Here is a 27851-nt window from a genome sequence, read left to right as displayed (position 1 = left end):
AGCAACTCCCTCACTTTCTTTTCTTTAAGCCATTCCATTAGCTATGTTGTTATTTGCTTCAACTGTCACTACACTCCAAGATACTCCAGTGGCTATAAGAATGATTTGAGAAATCCTGAAGTTGTGAAAGGGACAACATAAATCCAAGTTCTTGAAAATGAATATATGCAATGATGTTTAATACTGCATGCAAAATAACTTATTTCAATGTATGTAATACCACAATATGTAGGTACGAAAGCTATTTACTCATTCTGGCCGAAATAAGACAGTTATTCTTTTTCAGTGTAACTTACTAAAAAAATGCACAAGCACGTAGGGAATCAAACCAACTGGTCAAAATAAAACAGCATTCACAATAAGAACTCAAAGATTTAAAAATGTTTAATAATCACCCACCAAACCAGACTGCAGTATCCACAAAAGTATATACTCAGTGGAAACACTGCTTTCAACATCAAAAGCTGTGTCAAAGCTGGTCTGATGACAAATTTGGATTTTTGGCTCTTGATAGTAGAAGGTAAAACAAAGGGTAAATAATGACAATCATGGACAGGAAATCAAGCCAAATATTTTTAAAAGCGATTTAAATTGGTGCAAATGCTTCCTGTAGTCTATAAGCATTAGATTAATAAAACATCACATTTTTAATGGATATTTGTTCAGCATAGTGAATTAAAATTTAACCAGTCTAGATAGATAGCATTTTCCTATTGAGATTAAAAATAACAATGATGTTCAATTTACAATATAGTTGCCCATCGGAGACTCCACTTATCCAACTTTGAGGAACAAGTCATATTTCTCAGCGTAAATAGCTGTCAAATTGAACACTAAAACCATTAGAGATGTGCAACATTTTTAACCTTGATATCTGGCTTCTTAAAACTTAACTTTTCTCATTTATTAAATCTCAAACTGACATTCTAACCTACAAAATCTATTTTTTTTCCCTGTTGCGACATCTCCCATCTATCAACTTAAACTTAAAGGGGAGTTTGTGTTAAAATGCCTTGCAGGTCCATTAAACATTTTCCATGCCTACAAGCATGTATCGAAGGGGTTACTAACAGCGTATGGTTTTACAGATTCAACAAAATTTAGTTCAAGTAAACTGGCACTGGATAAGTTTGCCTTCAGAAACTGATAAACATTGGTAGAGGAAATGAAATATTATTAATGTCAGCAAGCACATATCAAGTATAGTGTTCACTCAAACAGGTTTGAATCCGTACAAGTTTTCCAATTTCCACCTCAACACTGTAGGAGAGCGAGACTCGAACTGGATTGTGGGCAGTCATGTACCACAATCTCAGTTAGTATCTTAGAAAATAGAAAGACTGTCCAAATTCATTTTCTGAAGATCTTTCCAGACATTTTATCTTAACTGGATAGATTCAAACTAAAATACCAGTACTTAAAATTTAAACGTAAATCTTGTTACAAGATCAAAACATCCATCTGCAGTATTTTACTGAATTTTATTTAATATTTCAGCCCTATTCTAAAATAGAAATTAGATCATCTACAGACTTAAGAATAGGAAAGAAAGTCCAATCTTTAATGTTCCATTTCACAATTTGATTGAAACTGAAAATTAACTGTGATCCATACATAAGTCAATGTCTAAACTATAGATGATCCGAGATGTAGAGAACAAAAGGTAAGATAAGTAAATTTAAGTGCCACTTTTTCTTCAAATGGTCACTCCTGCCAGTTACAATAGAAACTGCTAGATACATAATATGGACACTTTAAAGTTAGTTTACATGGAACAGTTCAAAATTTATCTAAAGTTTAAAATTGGACTAAATATCAAGTTTCACAAAAATGAATCATAGTAGCAATTTAGTAACAGGGTATATTACTCAGCTTGAACAGAGTCTAGCATAAATGAAACCAAAAATAGCTAACATTAACCTCTTGAAGTATATTGTGATGAGCTTCTCTGCAATCACCCAAACATAGCAGGATGCCAAATTATGTTGTGTTACTGTTCGTGATTTCAAGTTTGAATTGCTACAAAATATAATCTAGAACCACTCCCTCATTACCTGACAAACAAGATAGCAACTGAACCTTAACACGTAGATCACGGAAAGCAACTTTTAAAAAAATTAAGTCTACGAAATCATTACGTGGGTGGGGGAGGAGAAGAGCTGGCGAAGGGAATGGGAACTTTGAACGTTTTGTCGGTTAACCTAGCTGCTACAAATATTTGGGTAAACCATGAGTTCAGAATGCATCCATGTAACAGGCCCCCTTTTTGGTCTAGTTGCCAGTGCCTGCGAAGCGGAGTCACCAGCCCCGCGGTTAGGAGCCTGTACAACAGGCAGGCAGGAGCAGGAACACAGCAAAGTTTGGAGCCGCCACTCACCTTCCCGTCTCAGCCGCATCACCTCCCGGTTTTTCCCGCACTCCTTAAAAGTTTCTTCCAATTCGGTGCCTGTGTAACAATTGGACACATCAGTCAGTCACTGAGTTACACTTGCCTGCCTTGCCTGCGCCAAGTCGGCGCACAAACATCCCGGGCCCGCTCGTCACTTCGCCGCTAAAAGTCTTTTCTAAGGTTAAAGAGCGTTTTGGGCTCACCGTCCGCCCCGTGCTGTTTGGCGGCATCGATCCAGTGGGTCCAGGGCTGTCCCGCCAGCGCCTCCGGACTGGGTAGTCTCCTCTCCACAGTCGCCATTGCTGATCCTTCTTGCTGCCCGGCCGCACTTCGGGCCGCGCTGACGTCAGCCTCGGCCGTTTCCGCCATCTTTTCGCTACATTTTGGCAGGAATTCGCCCTCCCCTTTAACTGGAGTCCCCTCCCCTTTAACAGGAGGCGCTGCTGGGACTCTGCAACACCGGGGCAAGTTTCTGTGGCCCCCCGCGGCCCCCACTCTGCCCTTTAACACACTCAACCCAAATGCACCGCCTCACAGCAGACAGTTCACCTTGTAACCTGTAAAAATGAATTTATTGCGTGAATACTTGGAGGGTTTTTATTTGTTTATTTTCGCGGAGAACAGCAGGTTGAGGCTCCTTCGAAAAGCTAGCAGAGGCTGAGTGGCCTCCTGCGTTGTGTCATTCTTTAAACTCATGGATATGTTAAACATCACCATGACTATGCTGGTCAGAGTGTGGCTGTCCAGTACAAATACCGGCTCTTGGTACTTTCCCAGTTTGTTCAGAAAGTGACAGCAGGGTAGTAGGGCTAGCTGAGATGTTCTTGTACTTATCCAGAGCAGGCCAACGGGCTGAATGGCCTATTTTTGCCGCAAGCATTCTGCGATGATGCTGTTGTTGCCCCTCTTGCCATTTGCTTCAGCACCATCATATGACAGGCCGTGAAATGGGAAAAAAAAAGCAAAAGGCACAAAAAACACTAACCTTGCTGTTGACGAACCCCCCCCCCCCCCAAGAAAACTTTTAAAATTGCAGACGCCAATGTCAGAAGCAACAGATAATATTCATTCAGGACTGACATCAACCTGTTATCCAGACGAGGAATGGTGAATCCCTATGCAATATATAGACTGAACAACAATGAGCCACCAGCAGAGGTGTCTGGCTTTGACAATGCTCGATAATAATGCAGAGCACTCTTTCACATCTTCAAAGAGCTTGGTGATAAAGTCAGCTTCTCTGTTAATGCAGAACTGCCTGAAATATAATGGTGGCCATGAACGCACATGGAACACATCACCCTAACCACTAAAACCAGTCGCGGCGTCTATCTTGTTTCTCCAATTATCATCTCAGTCCATCGCATGGACAACTAAACTAGATATTCCATGAGAAACTTCCTGTTGTCGAAAATGTTGTAGTATTCAGTAAATTTGCATCTGTATTCCTTCTCACCAGCTGTTCACAGCAGATTATAACTGCAAATGTGTATCGATTGAAAAAGCGTTTGGGATTGCAACTCAATGTTTTCTGGAAATTTATTGCATCATTGGTGTATTTGCGTTTTTATTCCTTAAAATAAATGGGTACGTCGCAAGTGGTTTAGATAGTCAGGAATGTACTTTTAGGTGGTAAAAAAACTGGCAAATTCTCCAACCGAAGAATGGTGACGCACACTTTAATACTTTTAAAGGACAGATTATCATTATATCATCCCCCGATAACTGTGCTCTGCATCTACAGTAGGGAGCAGGTGCTGACTTCTTGAGCACAAACATAGCAGCGTTGCACTTCCTAAAAGGAGGACGTCAGCTCCAATCACCTACGCTGTATCGCGCGTCACGGCTGGAGTTCCAGCCCAGTGAGGAAGCTCCAAATCCAAAATACTCTTATCAGCAAAACAAACAGCTGGAGTGGTTGATGCTTCAAGTGGATAAGCTAGTTTGCAGATATTAACAGAAATCTCCATTTCAGTTCTGAGGAAGTGTCACCGGACCCGAAATGTTAACTTTCATTACTCTTCACATTTGCTGCTAGAACTGCTGAGCTTTTCCAGCAGCTTCTGTTTTTGTTTCTGATTTACAGCACCCGTAGTCCTTTTTATCTCCATTTAATGACTAGTAATGGAGTTTATAAAGTGGATAATTCCTATGTGCACTAAAATGCAACTTTTTGTGCCCCTGAATGAGATCAAAACGCATTGTTTCCCTCTCAAACATATTATAATAGGCTTCTATCATAAGTAATATGTAGTAAGTTAATTATTTTTATATACTTCAGTTTGTTATTTGTAGTTCTGTTCATATAGAAAGTGTATATCTAGATTACTGATTTAAAGCTGTGTCCCCTCCTACTATTATTCATTGATTATTAGCTCAATTAAGTCCCAAAACTAAACTCTGTCATTGAGGTATTATCAACATGATATAATAGAGATAAAATAATATAATCTTAAAATTATTGTCATAATTAAAATTCTTTGCAACTGAGGCCGTTAATGGAACTATTTCAGATGAGGATCTTTCCCTGAGCATTTATCTGAAAAAATGCACCCATCCGAAAAAAATTAGTAACAGGTTAAGAAATGCATGAAAGGTACAACTCTAACTAGGAGACTAATCAGATGATTTAAATTCACTCTTGATTTATAGTGCCTTCTTTTCAAGAAAGGCATTGAGAAAGATGTCAAGACAGGGCTCCTCCTGGAATATTCCTTCAGGAATTTGTGGAGAATCTGATGGAGAGAGAGAAAAGGTCATCTCATTTGAAGATGGCCTGATGTTGCACACATTCCACCTCCCCTCTTTTTTCTCACCTTGCCTTTTATTCTCCATTCTCTCCCCTTTTTGTGCCCCAGCCCTCTTACTGTGTTATACCCACTCCTTTTAAAATATACAACACCTTTTTGCTCCTTCTTATCTAATATCTTCTTCCTTTCAACTCTTCTGCTGAACCTCTTTGTTTCTTAACCTTCCTATCACATTCTCAATTTACACTTTCTCTATGCTCCACATCAACAAAATGCCTCGTCTGAAAATATACCTCCCTTGAAGGATTTCTCCTCCTCTCCTTCTTCCAAGGATGCCTACCTTGAAAAAGTTCTCATCCTTGTGAGAAGATTTCTGGCTCGGGTGTTCGTTGTTGCGGTTCTGTTCGCCGAGCTGGGAATTTGTGTTGCAGACATTTCGTTCCCCTGTCTAGGTGACATCCTCAGTGCTTGGGAGCTTCCTGTGAAGTGCTTCTGTGATGTTTCCTCCAGCATGGTTTGTCTCTGCTTCTTCCAGTTGTCAGTTCCAGCTGTCCGCTGCAGTGGCCGGTATATTGGGTCCAGGTCGATGTGTTTGTTGATAGAATCTGTGGATGAGTGCCATGCCTCTAGGAATTCCCTGGCTGTTCTCTGTTTGGCTTGTCCTATAATAGTAGTGTTGTCCCAGTCGAACTCATGTTGCGTGTCCTCTGCGAGTGTGGCTACTAAGGATAGCTGGTTGTGTCGTTACTGCAAATTCAACCCAAACTCTAGGTCAGATATGTAGATGACACCTTTGTAATCATGAAAAACACAGAAATAGAAAACACACACCGGATCATCAACACCACACTCACAGGAATCCGATTCACTAGAGAGGAAGAAAAGGACAACCAACTCCTATTCCTAGACATGATGGTACAGAGAACATCTAACGGAGAGTTCACCACAAAGGTATACAGGAAAGCCACACACACAGATGAAGTCCTGAACTATGAAAGCAACCACCCCAACACGCACAAAAGAAGTTGCATAAGACACTGTTCAAAAGGGCCACAACACACTGTAGCATACCAGAACTGCAAAAAGAGGAAGAAGAACATCTCTACAATGTATTCACCAAAAACAGATACCCCCGCAATTTCATCAACAGATGCCTAAGGGAAAGACAACAGAATGAGGACATGCCACAACCCAAAGGACTAGCCACGTTACCATGCAACAAGAATATTTCTGAACTGACAGCCAGACTACTAAAACCACTAGGACTCACAAAGGCACACAAACCAACAGCCACTCTCAGACAACAACTCACCAGGACAAAGGACCCGATACCCAGCATGAGCAAAACCAACGTAGTGTACAAAATCCCATGCAAGGACTGCACAAAACACTACATAGGACAAACAGGAAGACAGCTAACGATCCATATCCATGAGCACCAACTAGCCACGAAACGACACGACCAGCTATCCTTAGTAGCCACACACACAGATGATAAGACACATGAGTTCGACTGAGACAACACTACTATTATAGGTCAAGCCAGACAGAGAACAGCCAGGAAATTCCTCGAGGCATGGCACTCATCCACAGATTCTATCAATAAACACATCGACCTGGACCCAATATACCGGCCACTGCAGCGGACAGCTGGAACTGACAACCGGAAGCGGCAGATACAAATCATTATAAATGCTGGAGGAAACATCACAGAAGTACTTCACAGGAGGCTCCCAAGTACTGAGGATGTTACCTAGACAGGGAACGAAATGTCTGCAACACAAATTCCCAGCTCGGCGAACAGAACCACAACAGTTCATATTCTCTCCCTCTTCTAAGGATGCCTACCTTGAAGAAGTTCTCCTCCTCTCCCTCTTCCAAGTATGCCTACTTTGATGAATTTCTCCTCTCATGGCATCTGTGTGGATTTCACCAGGTTCTTCATTTCCCCACCCCGTCACCTCACCTTATCCCAGTTCCAATCTTCCAACACGGCCCCACCCTCATGTCCTGTCCCACCTGTCCATTGTCCTTCCCACCTATCCACTCCACCCTCCTCTCCGACTCACCATTACCCCCACCTCCGTCTACCTATCGCACTCTCAGCTACCTTCCCCCCCCAGCCCAACCCCCTCCCCTCATTTATCTCTCAGCCCCTCGGCTCACAGCCTTGTTCTTGATGAAGGGCTCCTGTCGATTCTCCTGCTACTTGGATGCTGCCTGACCTGCTGTGTTTTTCCAGTAACCCACTCTCGACACTGATCAATCCAGCATTTGCAGTCCTCATTTTCTCCTGAAAATACATCACAGCAATATAGCTTCTCCTTAACTCAGAGGACCATTATGGCTTAGTTATTAAGTGTATTCAAGTCAGAGATCAGTATGTCCTTTGTGTTTCTAATAATCTATGGATATTCAGGAAAATGGAATTGAAGTAGAAAAGCTCTGATCTAGTTGCATGGTGGAGAAGGCTCAGGGGGCCAAATGGCCTACTCCTGTTCCTATTTCCTTCTCATTGCATAGATGATCAGAGAAATGTAATGGAAATAGAAGCATGTTAGAATATGTGATTTTAAAATATAAATGAATTAGTCCTGCAAAAATAGTATAATTATCTTCACATAATTATCTTCACCCTGCTTCACAAAAATGACATTTGTTTTAGTTAGTGTGTTATACAATGATGTATTAATTAATAACGGAAATAAAATGAATTATATATGGAAAATGTTTAGTTTGTAGATCACAGCATTCCATTTAAAATGATTGTCTTTAAGATGTTATAGTGTTTAGATTTACCTGTAATACCTGGTCCACCTGCAAATTTAACTGCTATAGTCCTTTGCATTGTTAATGTTAATTTAACTCATAGTTATAGTATTAATAGTCTTAACATCCTAACTTCTAAAATTACAAACAACATTTAAAATTGAATCTTGCATTCTACATTCAGAGATTGGTCACACTTCCCATCATTCATTGATTTCCAAGCCTTTGGACAGTTCTTGGTGGGAATTCTGATTTCCCCTTGTAAAAGTGATTCCCAACAACTTCTTCCCTTCTCTGACTATTTCATATCTTCATTATGAAGCACTTATTGCCCCTTTTGAGCTATGGTTGGTAAACTATACCTGCTTCTCCTGGAACAGGCTCAAGGTGCTGAATAGCCAAATCCTGGTCCTAGGTTCTTCAAGGTCCTGCAAGCCAATTAGCTTGACTTTGTTGCTAGTATAGCTATTCGCACACTCAAGAAAACAAAAGGAATATATTCAAGCCTTGTTCCTGTTTGGAACAATCCAGTAACTTGGGGAGTCTATTACTCCTCATTACTTTCTTTATGGCAACACCTAGGCTAGTCAGCATTCTTTTCTCCTATCATTCAAACAAAACAGAAATTGCTGGAAAAGCTCAGCAGGTCTGATAACATCTGTGGAGAGAAATCAGCGTTAATGTGTTGAGTCCAGTGAATTGTTAGCAGCTAGGGAAATATTGGTTTTTATGTCTAACGGTGTAACATCTGTCCATTTACTTCCTTCCTCCTCAGTATCTAAGGACCCAAACATACCCTTCAAACTAAGGGTTAAAAACATTTTCCGAGCTTACTACTGGACACTATATGTTAGCTGATTTCTTTTCACAGATGCTACCAAACCTGCTGAGCTTTTCCAGCAATTTCTGTTTTTGTTTCTGATTTCCAGCATCTGCAGTTTTTCAGTGTAAATTGTTATGATTGTTTAGAATTTCTCATTCTTGTCATAGAGTCATAGAGATGTACAGCATGGAAAAGACCCTTCAGTCCAAACTGTCCACACCGACCAGATATCTCAACCCAATCTAGTCCCACCTGCCAGCACCCGGACCATATCCCTCCAAACCCTTCCTATTCATATACCCATCCAAAAGCCTCTTAAATGTTGCAATTGTACCAGCCTGCACCACATCCTCTGGCAGCTCATTCCATACACGTACCACCCTCTGCGTGAGAAAGTTGCTCCTTAGGTCTCTATAATATCTTTTCCCCCCTCACCTTAAACCTATGCCCTCTAGTTTTGGACTCCCCGATCCCAGGGAAAAGACTTTGTCTACTTATCCTATCCATGCACCTCATAATTTTGTAAACCTCTATAAGGTCACCTCTCAGCCTCCAACGCTCCAGGGAAAACAGCCCCAGCCTGTTCAGCTTCTCCCTATAGCTCAGATCCTCCAACCCTGGCAACATCCTTGTGAATCTTTTCTGAACCCTTTCAAGTTTCACAACATCTTTCCAATAGGATGGAGACCAAAAATGCACACAATATTTCAACAGTGGCCTAACCACTGTCCTGTACAGCCACAACATGACCTCCCAACTCCTGTACTCAATACCCTGACCTATAAAGGAAAGCATACCAAACGCCTTCTTCACTATCCTATCTACCTGTGGCTCCACTTTCAAGGAGCTATGAACCTGCACTCCAAGGTCTCTTTGTTCAGCAATACTCCCTAGAACTGTGTTTGTCCTGGGCAATGCAACACAAATTTAAAATGCCTCTTTTCAACAATATTCAAGATCTATACAACCAACTAACTATTTATAAATCTACCACTCCCAATCACATGATACTACATATTATTTTCCTGCAAAATATTTCCTTATCACATGTTGCAGAAATTGGTGGCAAAACTCAATTTCAGAATGTCCCAACTAATTACAACTAATAAAGTAATTTTGAAGTGCACACTTTCTTTACATCAGCCTAACCAGTCTGAAAAATCTTTACTTGTACAGTATTCCTTCAGTGCTGTACTAGATTGTCCAACATAGAGATTGTATGTATTTCTTGAACCCATACCATTTTAATTCAGAGACAACAATTCAGAGTAAAGTGTCAGCACAAAATGATAGTTGATATGTTTAGACTGTAATGCAAATAGGCAACATTTGGATGGGAGCTAGCAAACCTGGCATCATAACAGTCTATGGCCAGAATCTGAAATTGTTGGAGAAACTCAACTGTTCTGGCAGCATATGTGGAGAGAAAGCAGAGTTAATGTTTCAGATCAGTTCTGAAGAAGGGTCACTTAACCCAAAATGTCAACTTTACATTCTCTCCATTCTCTCCATAGATGCTGCCAAACCTGCTGAGTTTCTCCAGAAATTTCTATTTCTGTTTCAGATTTCCAGCATCCATATTTGTTTGATTTTTTTGAATGCCAGAGGCTTCAGTTTTTTTGAGTATCTTGCTTACTTCCTAAGAGGCAGCAGGACTCCTCAGGTGGATTTTTTCGGGCAGTGGTATTTTCCTTCAGGAGAGCAGCAGTTGTGCTTTCTCTGAAATCAAACCCCCAGGATGGAGGCCTCACCCAGTAAGAGCTGCTAGGCAATTAGAGACTCTTAAAATCAGCAGTGCCACTGAAAAAGTTGTGCCTACTGCCTGAAGGACAACCAGGATATAAACGGATCAAGGTGCCAGGTAAGTGTTTTTTAGGTTATGGGGTGTTCTGGATTTAGGAGATATGGGAAGAAAGATGGCATGGGGAAGCAGTGGCAAATGTTTGATTCTCAGCAGCCAATCCCAGCCCTATGTCTGATTCCTCATTCACGCAGGAGAAAGTGAGGACTGAAGATACTGGAGATCAGAGTCGAAAATGTGTTGCTGGAAAAGCGCAGCAGGTCAGGCAGCATCCAAGGAGCAGGAAAATCGACGTTTCGGGCATGAGCTGAAGAAGGGCCCCTGCCCGAAACGTCGATTCTCCTGCTCCTTGGATGCTGCCTGACCTGCTGCGCTTCTCCAGCAACACATTTTCAGCTCCTCATTCATGCAGTTTAGTACATATCAAGAGAAATCCCATCAATGCTCACCACACTCTCTCCCCATTTCTACATAATGGAAAGATGACCTGTCATACTGGTTTTGTCAATTGGGTTGGCTGACTCTTCTTTTGTCCTGCTTGGAGGCTGAGATAATTGAAGCCTAAGGGGGAACAAGCTCTTTAAATCTGTCATTAGTTGACCAATTAAGAGTCTCAATTGGTGGAAAAGTGGAAAGCTGGAGTTTGGGCCTTACCCAGAACATAACTTTGGTAGAGATGGGAAGCCAATGAGGTTCTTGGAGGCCAGAAAAGTTCTGGGATGTCACCACTGTACCTCTCCATTAAGTTGCCTTCTGGCCTCCAGACCCACTGACCTCAAGATCAAAAGATTCCAATGCCTTTGCAAGTGGAACAGAAATTTGGCAAAATAAGTTACGTAGTAAAATAACTAACAATCTCAGGGCTAGATAGATATCCAGGAATTGCTCAAAATGTTATATTTGCAATGGGTGCAGCTCTTTGCTTGTTTGTGGAAAGTGTTTTTCACCAAACTATTATTCTCTGAAACATCCACAAGATAGAAAAATGCAATATTGTTATGAAACAAAATGTAATCACTAAATCCTACACGTATTCAGATATATTACACAACTTACTGAATTAGCCTGTGTTAATTCACCTGTTAGAAAAAAAAACTACATACAAATTAAAGCGTTATGGTTTGAGGGGTTGTGATTGAGCAGTGAGCATATGTTAATGTGTGTATCCTGGTCCTGTGATATTTTAAAGTATATATGGCTTCATTCAATCTCTAAAGTGACAAATCAGTTTCCACTCAGTTTTCATTAATATTTTATATAATTCCTAATCCTAGCATCACACTTGCTTTGAAAAGCTTGATCCATAAAATGTTAACTAATATAGCTATAAAATTATCTTTCTCATAATGCTCCATATAATGAAAGTTGGAATCCATCTGCTGCAAAATTTTTCAGAGACATTTTACAAGTCTAATGGCTTCTGAGTAAAATATTGCATTTGTTGTCAGATTTTATCTAATCACCAGCAGGGATAAAAGAAAACAATTAGTCATTATATTATTACATTTACTTTATATCATCAAAACATGAAGATCATTAAAGCCCTATTAATTACACTTTTTATTGTAGTAGATAAATTAAAATATATTGCATAATGAAAGTAAATGTTGATATTAGTATCAAAATTTTTGCATGAAGATAACTAATCATATTTTTATTACAAAACCATGTACCTACAAAAGATTCTCCAAAATGAAAATGCTGAAACAAAGTGCTACAATTCAAGGTTATGTAACTACTTTAGTAAATCCTCTGCTTTCAGTGTAGTTTTAAGCATATCAGTCAATCAAATGCAGGTTCATTTGAAAACATATTATGAAGTACAAAAGTACTTAAACTGTGTTTAAATTGGGGTTTTAGCAGTCACTACTGCAGATGCACAAACTCTGTTTACAACTATTAAAATTGCATTTCTATGCCAATGAAAACATAGTTAATATGAAAGTAATGACTTCTTGTTTGTGGCTTTGTACTTGTGAGTAAGAAAGATGAGAATGGCAAGTTTTAGGAATCATGGAATATACCAAGGCATTTTATATACCTATTAAGAGCAAGAGGGTAGCTAGGGAAAGGATCAGCCCTGTTATGGACCAGACCAACCTCCTGAAAACTTTTCAAGGAGATAGCCTAGGCACTAAATGTTTCTCATTTTAAAGGCAAGTGCTGGTGTTGCATTTGGATGTAATTCAATTGGTCAAGCTAACAGGCTTGAAGCAAAGCATACTTTATTCATACACTATAGTTAAAATACAGACAAGATAAAAACTAAAGAAAATAATTGGCTTAACTGTAACTCTATTAAATTACTTAACAAACTAGTAAGCTACTGATTAATCATTCCAATGTAGAAATATCCGATAAGCACACCTTTGGCAAAGGCAAATTCAGTAATGTAGATTGTCTCACATGCAATTCTAGCAGCAGGAAGAGAACCCCAGCTTTCAGTTGTAATTAAAGTGGGAGATGTATCAGCTTTCACAACTTCAACAGCTACTGAAAGATAAAACTAAAATCCCTTTCTCTGTGGGAAGCTGACACACCCATTCAGGCTGCTTCTATTGTTCTAACTTTCAAAAAACAAACTAAGGCCTCACAAGCTGCTTACTTAATTGGTTTTGAGCAGACCACTTGATATCTCTGTCTCAACCTCTCTTCATAAAAAAAGCCAGCACAAAATATACTACAGCCATAGTGTCATCACAGTCCACTCAAGGACCAAGGAGGGAATTTATGTATGGAGCTAGAGGAAATGGGTAAAGTCCTTACTGAGTACTTTGCAATGGTATTTACAAAGGAGAAGGACATAGATAATGGCAAATTAGGGAGGGATATGATGATGTTCTAGGGCATGTCGATATTAAGAAGAGGAAAGTGTTCGGTGTCATGAAAAATGTCAAGGTAGAAAACTGCCCAGGATCTGATGGGATCTATCCCTGGATACTGAAGGAGGCAATGGAGAAGATTGCTTTGTCCCTGACAGAGATCATTGTATCTTCCTTAGCCATAGACATGACCCCAAAAGACTGAAGAATTGCCAATGTTGTTCATTTGGTTAAGAAGGGCAGCAGGAATAATCCAGGAAATTATAGCCCAGTGAGCCTTACATCAGTGGTAGGGAAATTATTGGAGAAATTTCTTAGGGACAGGATTTACTTGCATTTGGAAAAGAATAAACTTATTAGGGATAGTCAGCATGGCTTTATGCAGGGGAAGTCTTGTCACAAATTTGATCAACTTTTTTGAGCAAGATGATTAATGAGGTAGCGCAGTGGAATATGTATGCATAGATTTTACGAACGTATTCGACAAGTTCACTCATGATAGGCTGGTCCAGAAGATTAAGTCCCATGGGATCCATGGTGAATTGTTAATTTGGATACAAAACTGACTAGGTTATAGAAGACAAAGTGTAATTGTAGAGGCGTATTTTTCTGTCTGGAGGTCTGTGACTAGTGGTGTTCTGCAAGGATCAATGCTGGGGCCTCTGTTGTTTGTAATATATATATATAAATAATGTGGATGAGAATGCAGGTGGTCTGATTAGTAAGTTTGCAGATGACACAAATATTGGTGGAGTTGTGGGTAGTGAGGAAGATTGTCAAGGATACAGCAGGATATAGGTCGGTTGGAAAGTTGGGTAGAGAAGAAACCGATGGTGTTTAGTCAAGACAAGTGTAAGATGATGTGTTTTGGGAATAAACTATATAGTAAATGGAAGGAATATTGATATACAGAGAGATCTTGGGGTGTGAGTCCTTGGCTCCCTGGAAATGGCAGTACAAGTGGATAAGCTCGTACAGAAAGTCTTAGACATGCTTTCTTTCATTGGTTATTCAGTATAAAAGTTGGCAAGTCATGTTACAGCTGTATAAGACTTGAGTTAGGCCTCATTTGGAGTATTGTGTGCAGTTCTGATTGCTACACTGTAGGAAGTATGTGGAGGCCTTTGAGAGTGTGCAGAAGAGGTTTTCCAGGATATTATCTGGATTGGAGTATATTTGCTATAAGGAGAAGTTGGATAAACTTAGATTGTTTTCACTAGAGCATCGGAGACCAAGAGGGCAATCTGATTGGTGTGTATAAAGTTATGAGAGGCGTGGATAGGGTGGATAGTCGGAGTCTTTTTCCCAGGGTGAAAATATTAAATAGGGGGCATAGGTTTAAGGTGAAAGGAGGAAAGTTTAAAGGAAAAGTGCAAAGCAATTTTGTTTTGCACACAGGGTCATAGACAGCTAGAACACGCTGCTGGGGAGGAGGTAGAAGCAATCTATAGTCTCTTTTCATGTAAATAATATCTTGTTTTTCTTATTTCCGTATCAAAGTGGATAACCTCACCATCCATATTTCATTTCATCTGCAAAATTTTTGCCATTCAATGAAACTACCTATATCCCTTCGCAGACTCCGTATCTTCCTCCTTATGTATCGACTATCAAAGCTGATAGTCTCAACAGAATATTTAAGTGATAATAGACTGCCAGGCATAGAGATATTCTGATGAGATATTAAGCCAAATTGATTTTCTACCTATCTTTGTGTTGTCAACAGGTTTGGCTACAATATATATGGTCCCTTCACTAAGTCATCAATATAGATTATGGCATCCAATAGCTACAATCTGACAACGCTAAAATTAACCATTTATTCTGAGCCTCTGTTTCCAAGCTATTGCGTTGTCTCTAATGACTTGGCATCTTGTACCTTTTATGTGGCAACATATTGAATGTCTTTTGGAAATCCAAATACAACATTTTGATTGGTTTCCCCTTATCTACCCTACTCATTATATGCTCAATTGCAACATTTAAGAGGCATTTGGATATATGAATAGGAAGGGTTTAGAGGGATATGGGCCGGGTGCTGGCAGGTGGGACTAGAATGGATTGGGATATCTGGTCAGAATGGACAGGTTGGACCAAAGGGTCTGTTTCCATGCTGTGCATCTCTATGACTTTGTGGGCGGCACGGTGGCACAGTGGTTAGCACTGCTGCCTCACAGCGCCTGAGACCCGGGTTCATTTCCCGACTCAGGCGACAGACTGTGTGGAGTTTGTACGTTCTCCCCGTGTCTGCGTGGGTTTCCTCCGGGTGCTCCGGTTTCCTCCCACAGTCCAAAGATGTGCAGGTCAGGTGAATTGGCCATGCTAAATTGCCCGTAGTGTTAGGTAAGGGGTAAATGTAGGGGTATGGGTGGGTTGCGCTTCGGCGGGTCGGTGTGGACTTGTTGGGCCGAAGGGCTTGTTTCCACACTGTAAGTAATCTAAAAAAATTTAAAGACTCTATGACTCCAATAAAATTCTCAAACGTTATTTCTCTCTCGTAAACTATGTTGAACCTGTTTGATTCTACTAGGATTTTCGAAATATGTTACTCTTTTACCAATGGATTCCAGCATTTACCAATGACAGAAATTAAGCAAACTAAGCAATCATTTCCTGAATTCTGTCTCCCTCCTTTTCTGATTCGGAGTTTTAACACAATGCAGATTTCCAATCTGCTAGGATCCTTTAGAAAATTGCAGCATTTTGGAGAATTTTTAAAAATGCACTCAGGCTCTCTACATCATTTTTTAAGACCCTAGGATATATGACATCAGGTCCAGAGGGCGTGTCCACCTTTACACCCATAGATTTGTCCTGTACTAATTTTCTACAGATTATTACTGAAACATTGATATATGGGTCACAGAAGGAAGTGGCTATTTATGTCTGTGTTGCTCTCTGCAAGAGCATCTCAACTAGTCTCACTTTCCTGCCCTTTCTCTTCAGATTAATATCCATTTCTCTTTTGAACATCACATTTGAATTTGACGTGAGCACACTCTTAGGCAAAGCATTGTTCAAAGTAAATTTACTGTATCTGTTGCACCCGAAGTGGTCTCCTCTACATTGGGGAGACAGGCCGCCTACTTGTGGAACGTTTCAGGAAACACCTCTGGGACACCCGCACCAACCAACCCAACCGCCCCGTGGCTGAACACTTTAACTCCCCCTCCCACTCTGCCAAAGACATGTAGGTCCTTGGCCTCCTCCATTGCTAGACCCTGACCACACAACACCTGGAGGAAGAGCACCTCATCTTCCGCCTAGGAACCCTCCAACCACACGAGATAAATGTAGATTTCTCCAGCTTCCTCATTTCCTCTCCCCCTCACCTTATCTCAGTCCCAACCCCCGGATTCATCACCGCCCTCTTGACCTGCAAACTTCTTCCTGACCTCTCCGTCCCCACCCCCTCTCCGGCCTATCACCCTCACCCTCACCTCCTTCCACCTATCGTATTCCCAGCGTCCCTCCCCAAAATTCCCTCCCCCCTACCCTTTATCTCAGCCTGCTTGGCACACCAGCCTCATTCCTGAAGAAGGGTTGATGCCCGAAACGTCGATTCTCCTGCTCCTCGGATGCTGCCTGGCCTGCTGTGTTTTTCCAGCACCACATTTTTCAACTTCAGCTCCATTCTTATCCCACTTGAAGCTGGATCTCCCCAGTAAATTATTCTTATTTATCTTCTCCCATCAGCCTAAAGTTTATGATACAATGATCATTGTTTCCTAATTGTTTCCCCACTGACATTTTGTTTACTTAGCTCAATTCAATTCCAAGAACCAGGAAGGGCAGCTGTTGTTGACACTCTGGGAAGAAGACTGATGCCGTGAGAAAGGAAGAGAAAGAAAAAAAGAACAAAAGTAAAAGAAAGAGAGTGAAAAAAGAAAAAAGAGATGTGAATGGAAGCCCCGGGGGCAGGACTCAATCACGAATGCTCCTAGTCCACAGCTTGGATGGATACCTTGTATGACTTGGGTGAGGAAAGATTTAATATCCTGGGATCTTGAAGGAGATAAACCTATTATCCAGACTTCCTCATAGCCTTTGTAAAAAAGGTTTTTGTTTACCATTTCCACCTGTAGACCCAGTCAGAAAGAGATGATGGTGTGACAGCTATCTACCGAGCAACATGTTGGCAATGGTTGGCATCACATATTCATATGACGAAAGCCTTCTCTTCAATTTATTCATGGATGGCAAGATGACTCGATGGTTCGCACTGCTGCCTTACAGCACCAGGGTACTAGGTTCGATTTCACCCTCAGATAACTGTCTGTATGGAATTTGCACATTCTCCCCTATTCTGCATGGGTTTTCTCTGGGTACTCCGATTTCCTTCCACACTCCATAGGTGTGCAAGTTAGTGGATTGGCCATGCTAAATTGACTGCAGTGTCCAGAGCTGTGCAGGCTAGGTGGGTTAGCCATGGGAAATGTAGAGTTACAGAGATAGAGTTGTTGGGGTGGGGTGATGCACTTCAGAGGGTTGGTGTGGTCTTCCAAATGGTCTGCTTCCACCCTGTAGGAATTCTATGATTTAATAGGTAAACCATTCAGTGACATCCTCTATTTGTGGAATGTAACAAATGGAACATGAAGAACAGCTCCAATGGTAGTTGTGGCGGTTCAGGTCAGGCTATTGTCACATATTCTTCAGCCTTCAAAGATCTATCCTGCTGGCACCATAACCATTTACACTGCGTCTTCCTGAAGCCATTACATGGATTTTTAACACTGACATAGAACTATAGCCCCTCATCAAACTATAACTGCTTCCCCAGTTGTACAAAAGAAAATGGTTCTGTTCTATTTCATACAATGTGAGCTGAGATGGAGAAAAGTTTGCGCGAAGATTTGTAGCTCGGGTGCTCGTTGTTGTGGTTCTGTTTGCCGAGCTGGAAGTTTTTGTTGCAAACGTTTCGTCCCCTGGCTAGGAGACATCATCAGTGCTCTGGAGCCTCCTGCGAAGCGCTTCTTTGATGTTTCTTCCGGTATTTATAGTGGTCTGTCCTGGCCGCTTCCGGGTGTCAGTTTCAGCTGTCCGCTGTAGTGGTTGGTATATTGGGTCCAGGTCGATGTGTTTGTTGATGGAGTTTGTGGATGAATGCCATGTCTCTAGGAATTCCCTGGGTGTTCTCTGTCTGGCTTGCCCTATGACAGTAGTGTTTTCCCAGTCGAATTCATGTTGCTTGTTGTCTGAGTGTGTGGCTACTAGGGATAGCTGGTCATGTCGTTTCGTGGCTAGTTGATGTTCATGTATGCGGATTGTTAGCTGTCTTCCTGTTTGTCCTATATAGTGTTTTGTGCAGTCCTTGCATGGTATTTTATAAACCACATTAGTTTATAATGGACTAGCCACACTACCATACATCAGGAGCGTTTCAGAACTGACAGCCAGACTACTGCGACCCTTAGGACTCATAACGGCACACAAACCAACAGCCAGGCTCAGACAACAACTTACTAGAACAAAGGAGCCAATACCCAACATGAGCAAAACTAATGTGGTTTATAAAATACCATGCAAGGACTGCACAAAACACTATATAGGACAAACAGGAAGACAGCTAACAATCCGCATACATGAACACCAACTAGCCACGAAACGACATGACCAGCTATCCCTAGTAGCCACACACTCAGACAACAAGCAACATGAATTCGACTGGGAAAACACGACTATCATAGGGCAAGCCAGACAGAGAACACCCAAGGAATTCCTAGAGGCATGGCATTCATCCACAAACTCCATCAACAAACACATCGACCTAGACCCAATATACCAACCACTACAGCGGACAGCTGAAACTGACACCCGGAAGCGGCAAGGACAGACCACTATAAATACCGGAAGAAACATCAAAGAAGCGCTTCACAGGAGGCTCCAGAGCACTGATGATGTCTCCTAGCCAGGGGACGAAACGTTTGCAACAAAACCTTCCAGCTCGGCGAACAGATCCACTGAGATGGAGAAAATTTTTACGTTTTGTTCTAAAGAGCTGATTTCATTTCACCTCAATAAAGTCTACCATAATGCAAAGATAAGCCAATAATCAGGTATGGATAGATGGAAATTTCTCTGCCTAAGTACATTTTGTGCTCTTTGTGGCTCAAGTTCTGGACTTGCTTTAAGACACCGTGGAACATTGTCTCTTGACATTAACAATGTTTATAAAATCATGAGAAGCATCGATAGGGTAAATAGACAAGGTCTTTTCCCTGGGGTGGGTGAGTCCAAAATTAGAGGGCATAGGTTTAAGGTGAGAGGGGAAAGATTTAAAAGAGACCTAAGGGGCAACTTTTTATGCAGAGAGTAGTGAGTGTATGGAATGAGCTACCAGAGGAGGTGGTGCAGGCTAGTACAGTTACAAGATATCTGGATGGGTATATGAATAGGAAGGGTTCAGAGGGATATGGGCCAACTGCTGGCAAATGGTACTAGATTTATTTAGGATATTTGGTTGGCATGGACAATTTGAACCGAAGGCTGTGTTTCTGTGCTGTACACCTCTATGACTATATGACATTCACTGTGTCAGGTTGCTGGCAGTCCCCACCTCCCATAACATTTGCTTTTATGCTCATGCACACTTTGAGTTTTTTGGTAATAGTTTAGTGTCCAGAGTGGAGGTCTGGAGAATCGAGTGGCGAGCTGGACTCTCCAGTTATTATTCTGATTTACAGTTTGGGAATTGTCACCATCTAGTTTCTATCTGGCAGGTGGGAGAATGAAAAACTATGTTTCAATGAGGCAAAATGATGTAATAATGAGGATGTTAATGCATGCTAACAAATGCAAATAACCCTCTTGATCCTCACTAGTGAGAATGTTGTTTTGTTATTCAACACATGGTTGAAAAATAGGAACTTTGCCCATGGCAGGAATCCCCTTTCTGCCAATCTGACATGATTCTTTCAACCTTCCTACCAATGCTCTTGTCTAAACTACCTTCTTGATAATTATTAGGGATAGGCCAAAAATACTAGCCTAACCAGCAACACCCTCTCCCATGAATAAATTAGGAAACTATCCACTTTTTAACCATTAAACCACTTGCCCAATGAGCTCTCTCTCTCTCTCTCTCTATCTTGGTTTCCCAGAAGAGAAATAATCAAATTATTTTCAAATTCTTAGAAGTGTTTACACTGTCCAAGCTTATAATTTAAACTTCTATAAACTTGAGTACCGGCTTTATTTATTTTAACACTGAACAGTGGCTCAGTGGTTAGCACTGCTGCTTCGCAGAAATTCAGGTTCGATTTCAGTCTCGGGTGACTGTCTTGATAAAGTTTGCATCTTCTCCTTGTGTCTGCGTTGGTTTTCTCTGAGTGTTCCAGTTTCCTCCCAAGGTCCAAAGATGTGCAGGTTAGGTGAATTGGCCATGCTAAATTGCCCATAGTGGTCAGGGGTGTGTAAGTTAGGTGCAATAGTCAGAGGAAATATAGGACAAGGGAATGGGTCTGGGTGGGTTACTCTTGAGAGAGTGTGGACTTGTTAGGCTAAATGGCCTGTTTCCAAACTGTAGTGATTCTATGATTCAAATCATCTTTGGTCACAGAAGCAACTTCCAGCCATCCTTTTCCTTGCTTTTGAACATATTGCTTGGTGCTTTGTGCCTTATTGTTGTTGGTTCAACACTGATGTGAGGCTTAGATGTTAATTTTGTAATGACTAAATATGTTCAGATTGTTTAATTAAACACTCTGTAAATAGCTGAGGATATATAATTTCTGGGGTTATTACTTTCCTGCAAATGCCGTTGAGCTTTAAAAAAGCTTTCTTTGCTTTCGAGCCTCAATCTCCAAGTTCAGAAGTGATGCTTTACCACTATGGCAGCAATCACAACATTAATGTCAGAAGGTGTGATAAGTACTCTGCTGGGAACAAGCAAGCTGTGCTGCATAACATTCTGCAATTGTCACTTACTCTACAGTTGATTACTGTGCTGTATGTACATCCAAGATGACACTGCAATTGTGCATCGAAGACACTTGAACTCAGCCACCAAAGCAGCATATTTTGGGTCTGCTCCACTGTTTGTGTCTTTGCTTGATGGATTTATAAGGATCTTTTATGTATTAACGCAGGAAGACAGACTGGAAAGGAGCATCATTTATTGAAAAATATCAAGATAGAACCATTACTTGTGTTGTACATAGGCTAGTCCAAGTCCAAGGCAGACAATTCTGCAGACACATACCTGGATCTGCTTTTTAATAGAATTAACCCATTTTACTAATCTACTGGTTCAGAGATGTCATTTCACACGTCTGGAGCAGGTGGGACTTGAACCTGGGCCTCTTAGTCCTAGGATAGGGAAACTATCACTGCACCACAAGAGGATCTCTGGGCCTACTTTTTTTTGCACTCTTTCCTTTTTTATTTTTTGTAGAGACATTATTCCACACCTCTGGGGCAGGTGGGACTTGAACTCGGGCCTACTTGCTCAGAGGTAGGGACTCTACTGCTGCACCACAAGAGCCCATGGGTTTGCTATTTAAAAAAAAATAAACTTATTTTCCTAATCAACCTGCTCAGATGTTATTATACACCTCTGGAGCAAGTGGGGCTTGAACTCAGATCTCCTGGTTCAGGGGTATTGACTCTACCTCTGCATCACAAAAGGGCTTGGGTCTGCTTTATAAAAGGCTCGAGTGATGAGTTCCAGCTGTGCAGGCCATTGTCAGTTATAAAGATAACTCAAACTTAACAAGTTGATGGAGAGGTGGAGATCATATTAAAACATTAAGAGGCATGACTTATTGATTTTTCTTCTGTTGGTTGTCATGGTAAAAAGAAAGGTATGGATAGATGACTACAAGATTCAGATAAGTAATTAGTTAGTTTGAAGCGGTATGATGCCACCAGTATGCTTTCAATTCCTATCACCACCAGCTGAAGTCACCATGAAGGACTTGCACAACCTCTCCCCCTGCCTGATGTATGGTGGCCCTCAGGTTAAATCACCACCAGCAGCCTCTCTAATGAGAAAGCAGCCCTATAGTTTGGTAAGACTTCAGTGACCTGACTTGCAGTCATAATGTCGTGATAGATATTAGACATGATAGAAGAACTAAAGAGACAAGATAGATTTCATGAATAACTTGCTGCTGGTGCCTTCCAGAGTGGTTTACAACACAGAAGATTGCACTTGGCCTGTAATGTTGGTGCTTTGCTTTAATAGTACATAACTAAACCTCTGCTCTCAATTTTCCAATTGTCATGCATCTTCTGCTTGAAATATTTTTCATATTTTTCTGTGAAAACATTAATATTCATGGTCCTCAATGATTCCTTCTAGCAATGTATTATATCCTTTAACAACCTTCTGTTGATTGTTTCACTTTCCAAGTAGCAATTTTTAAATTTAATACCCATAACCAGAAAAAAAATTGTTTTCCTGTTTCTATCAAAATTCTTGGTTTCATTAAATAACATGCCAAATCTCTTGAAATTTTCTTAGTTCCAATGTGAATAATGTTTGTTGTTACAGATATTATTTATGTGTTCTTTTACTGCTCATAATCGTTATGCTTTTTATGGAAGTAAGAGTAACTTTTCTTCCCCTTGGAACATAATTAAACTAAATTTGAAACCTCTCAATTAAGTTTTTCAGCAGCAAGCTTATATGAGCTTAAAAATAAGGATTGTTTATTCTCACATATTTTGAATTAAATCCAACAGCTCACACACTCATTTTCAGCAACCCACAAAGATTTAGAGCAGGACCTCCAGTTCCGTGTAGATTCCAACAATTCCCCTCTCCAGGCTGAAAATAGGAGCATTGCATTTCAACCCACTGTAATGCCAAAACATGGCTATGATGCAAAATAGCTTCTAAAATTTATTACAGTATGATAACTCTCAGCTATTCAACATTTTTTAGATTTTCTCTACAATTTGTTACAAACTCCTAGACATTGAATATAATAGAACATTGTTACAAAATACTTCCATTCTGGTACAAAGCTGATACATTGCTGTTACCGTAATTGGAAAGTAGGAGTGGAGATAATAGAAAATTAAAACTACAGGAAACATACTAGCCACTTGGATCTTTGGATAATGAAGCGGATAAATGCAAATTTTGTGACTTAATTCAGAGCAGATTTTGGCATAAACACCTTACCTTTATTCCTCGTTTTATTTGTGTGAAAACAGATATTCTAAACAAAGCAGGTTTAAAACACCAGATGCATTTTTTAAAAATCAAAACCATGTCAAGCGTGTAACATGATACCCTTAGTTGGGCCAGACCTCAAGTCAGTTTAACTATATTTTTTGAGGGTTCTTGCTGATTAGATTTCATTTCTTCAAAAACGGTACACAACTTTTCTGATGACTAGTGGGGTATTACAATAAGCAGTGCTTGGGCTGTTCGCAATCTATGTCAATTATTTGGATGTGGGGACGAAACACAATATTTCCAAGTTTGCTGATAACATAATACTAGGTGGGAATGTCAGTTGTGGGTAGAAAGCAAACAGGTTTCAAGGGATTTGGACAGACTGAGTGATGGGGCAAGAATGTGGCAGATGGAATATAATGTGGAAAATGTTAAGCTTCCAATTTGGTCAGGAAAACAGAAAGCAATGTTTTTCTTACATAGTAAGAGATTGGGAAGTGCTGATATCCAAAGAGATCTGGTGTGCTCATTCGTAGGTGCCTGAAAACTAGCATGCAGACACAATAAACAACTAGAAAGGCAAACAGAATACTGTATTTATCTTAATTGCAAGAGGATTCGAATGCAGAAGTAAAGATATCCTGCTTCAATTGTACAGAGCCTTGGAGAGATAACTCCTGGAATATTGTGTGTAGTTTTATTTTCCTTGCCTAAGGAAGAATAGACTTCCCATAGAGGGCATGCAATGATCAATGATTAGACTGATTCCTGGAATGGCAGTTCTATCCTATGAGGAGAAGTTGAGGAAACTGTGTTTATAATCTGTTGAGTTTCAAAAAATGAAAAGAGACCTTATTGAAAGATACAAAATTCTAACACAGCTCCACATGTTAGATTCAAAAAATATGTTTTCATTGGCTGGTGTTCTGGAGCCATAGAGTAGAGGAATCAAAAGTCAGAATCAAATGAAGACATAGGAGAAAATAATGGGGATGGGACAAAGAACATTAAAAAAGACAAGCCTTAAGACTTTGTGCCTGAACACCCAATGCATTTGAATTAATCATGTAGATCGATATTGAAAGGTGTGATGTAATTTGGATTAATGAGCCATTGCTGCAGGGTCACCAGGGATAGAAACTGAACATCTGGGAGTGTTCAACATTTAGAAAGGACTGACAAAAAGCAAAAAGAGAGATATAAACACAATATTGAGGAAGGATGTTAGCTCAGACAATGTAGAATCTGAATGAGTAGAATTGAGAAATGCCAGGGGCAAAAACAAATTAGTGGGGTGTATGCCATATAGACCACCAAACTTTAGTGGTCATGTTAGGAATGGCATTAAACAGGAGATCAGAGATGCATGCAAAAATGGAATATCTGTAATTCTGGTTGAATTTAATCTGCATCTAGATTGGGCAAATCAAGTTAGTCACCACACCACAGGAGAGGAATTCCTAAAATGTATGGTATTTGCGATGGTTTTCTGGATCAATACTTTGAGGAACTACAGAATAGGTAATCTTATATTGAGTATTATAGAATGAGAAAGTATTAATTGCTTATGTAGTTGTGTGAGACCCTTTTGGGAATGAGCACACATCTTATCATAGAATTCTTCATCAAGATAGAGAGAGAGTTGATTCTGAGACCGACATCCTGAATTTTAATAAGAGAAAGTACAATGCTATGAGGCATGAGTTGGGAAATGATGCTTAAAGGAATGACAGTGATAGGCAAATGCAAATGTTCAAAGATCAAGCATGTGAACTACAAAAATTGTTTATTCATTTCTGGTGCAAGAGTGCAAAGACAGCTATGATCAAACCACGCCTAATGAGGAAAATTTGATGTAGTATTAGATGTAAAGTTAGATATAGTATTAGATGCAAAAAAAATGTATACAAATTGGCAAGAAAAAACAATAGATGTGAGGATTGGAACAGTTTAAAAGTTGACAGAGGAGAATTGGGGGCCTGTGACCAGTGGTGTCCCACAGGGATCGGTGCTGCGTCCACTATTGTTTGTCATTTATATAAACAAATTGGATAAGAATTTAGGAGGAATGGTTAGCAAGTTTACCGACAACACCAAAATTAGTAGTATAGTCAACAATGAAGAAGATTGTTACAAAGGGGTCTTTATCAATTGGGCCAATGGGTTGAGGAGTAGCAGATGGAATTTAATTTGATTTGATTAGATTTGTTGTTATCACATGTACCTATGTACAGTGAAAAGTTTTGTTTTGCACGCAGATCACAGCAACAAAGATGTATAGATCATAGGGCGCTTAGACAGAGTGGATTTGGATAAATGAAAAGTATTGCACTTCAGTAAAGTGAATAAGGGGAGGACTCATACAATTAATGGCAGAGCCTTGGGTACTGTTGTCAAACAGAGAGACTTAAAGATTCAAGTACATTGTTCTTTGAAACTCGCAGCACAGGTGGTAGGGCGTTTAAGAGGGTCTTTAGTGCGTTTGCCTTAATTGCTCAGAAAATTGAGCATAGATGTCGAGATGCCATGTTGCGGTTGTACAGGATGTTGCTGAGGCCACTTTTGGGGTGCTGTGTACAGTTCTGTGGAAACTTAAATATTAAGAATGTTCAAGATAGATTGTTAAGATTTAAAGATAACAAAAAAAGAGAGATATGGTGATAATGTAGAAAAATGGCCCTCAGGTATAAGATCAACAATGATCTAGTTGAAAGATGGAGCAGGTTTGAGGGACTAACTAGCTTATTCCTGAATCTATTTTTTGTGTTCCTATATTACCATCACGAAAATCTCATGACCATAGAGATGACCATTGCTGGTGAATCAAAATTGAAAATCCAGCTTAATATTTACAATTTCTTTGAGTCCAAACTCTTTTATTCTACTGCAACTTCACCTTTCCTGATAGTTTCAATACTGCCTGTAAACACTCATAGCTTCACAATATTGCACTTGTTGACAAATGACATTCAAAGTCTAACTGAACCCAAACTATCTAATAACCCTGAATTTGAGTGAGTAAGAATGGTAGAACTCTCAACATTTGCTTTCGTTACTCTCATGCTTCTGACAGAATTTTCTAGAGTCCACATATGTACATCTTTGTACGGAAATCCTTTAATTCCCCAGAGTATATTCTGCACTGTTGAAATCCATCCAAAATCATAACCAATTAGAAATCCTAATTTCATTATTACTGTTAACTATCCATATTGGCTCTAAAAGTGTCATTATAATTTGCTGAATGTCAATTTTCTTCCATGCTTATTGTTTTAGGAATTTATGATATTTTCACTTACATCTTAATTCAGTGTGTATGCCCTAGTCATTTGTTTTGCTACCTGTAAGCTTTAAAATGAGAAGTGCTGGGATTTAATGGTTTTTACTGCCTGCCTGGTTACTTATGAGAATAACTTAATGTGATTAGCTGATGACATCACTGTTGCTGGAGATTCCCTTGGCTTCATGCCAAATTCAAACCTATATCAGGAAATGGGAAATGTCTGCCAGATAGACTGCCAGAATTTTTGGGACAGCTTTGTTTGAGATCAGTGCTGAGAGTTATTACTTCATGATGTTCAGTCCAGCATTAATCATTTATATAAATGTACGGTTACCCAATTCAGATTATGAAATTATTTTGAACTCCATGCCTTTTGAGAAAATAGATCTTAACTAGTAGTTTAAGTCATTCAAATGCAAAACTAGAAAATTTCTAAGATATAACCTTATTTAGAACATTGATAAAGAATGAAATCATTGAATAGTTACAACATTCTGACCATTGTCACTGTGTTGGCTCTCTGTAAAAGTAACACACCTAGTCCCACTTATCTACCATTTCTTCACAGCTTTGCAACCCTGTTGGGTTTCTCCAGTAATTTCTGTTTTATTTCTTGTTACACACTGATCATTGTTCCTTAAATGACCCACTTCTGACCTGATCCATTCCCCACAATTAGATGAAGCAACGTTCCCTTGCTTTTAAATTGGAAATGTGCGGCAGAAAACTCTCATGAACACATCAGCATGATCACAGTGGAATGTGGAGGCCTGATTTTGCAAGTGCAAAAACATTTGATCATTGTTTTCTCAGACAGGTCAGCAGCAGGAACAGACAGCTGCCATCTCCCAGATTCAGTTGTTCAAGAAGGATGGCATATCAGAATGTCCAAATTCATAACATGAACTCCCTCTGCAATTTGCGGAAAACACAGCAGACTATTGCAATCTAGAATACCAATGCAACAATACATGCAAATAAATTTTATCTTCAGACCTATGCAGCTTGGTTGCTGCATGGCTGGTGTTGTACCTTTCTTCTGCCCCTGCCCTAGATTTCTTGACTTGAGTTAGTCACAATTTTTT

The 27851-nt window shown here is 40.1% G+C and overlaps 1 protein-coding gene across 2 annotated transcripts in view; it reads right to left on the bottom strand.

Moving 5' to 3' along the window:
• LOC132822361 (ataxin-7) overlaps positions 1 to 2761 on the bottom strand; it is a 136277-nt gene extending 133516 nt beyond the window's left edge. The window contains exons 1-2 of one of the 2 annotated variants that reach the window (XM_060835665.1): positions 2593 to 2761; positions 2378 to 2446 (exon numbers count right to left, since the gene is read on the bottom strand). In XM_060835665.1, the coding sequence (XP_060691648.1) occupies positions 2378 to 2446; positions 2593 to 2758 (235 nt within the window). In that variant the 5' untranslated portion in view covers positions 2759 to 2761. The remainder of the gene's footprint in view (positions 1 to 2377; positions 2447 to 2592) is intronic. The other variant, XM_060835664.1, reaches the window with a different exon arrangement.
• Positions 2762 to 27851: the final 25090 nt, after the last annotated feature.

Source organism: Hemiscyllium ocellatum, chromosome 14 (assembly GCF_020745735.1).
Source record: "Hemiscyllium ocellatum isolate sHemOce1 chromosome 14, sHemOce1.pat.X.cur, whole genome shotgun sequence".
NCBI lineage: Eukaryota > Metazoa > Chordata > Chondrichthyes > Orectolobiformes > Hemiscylliidae > Hemiscyllium > Hemiscyllium ocellatum.
Note: the sequence above shows the minus strand (reverse complement) of the source record. Positions and strands in the feature narration are given on the sequence as shown.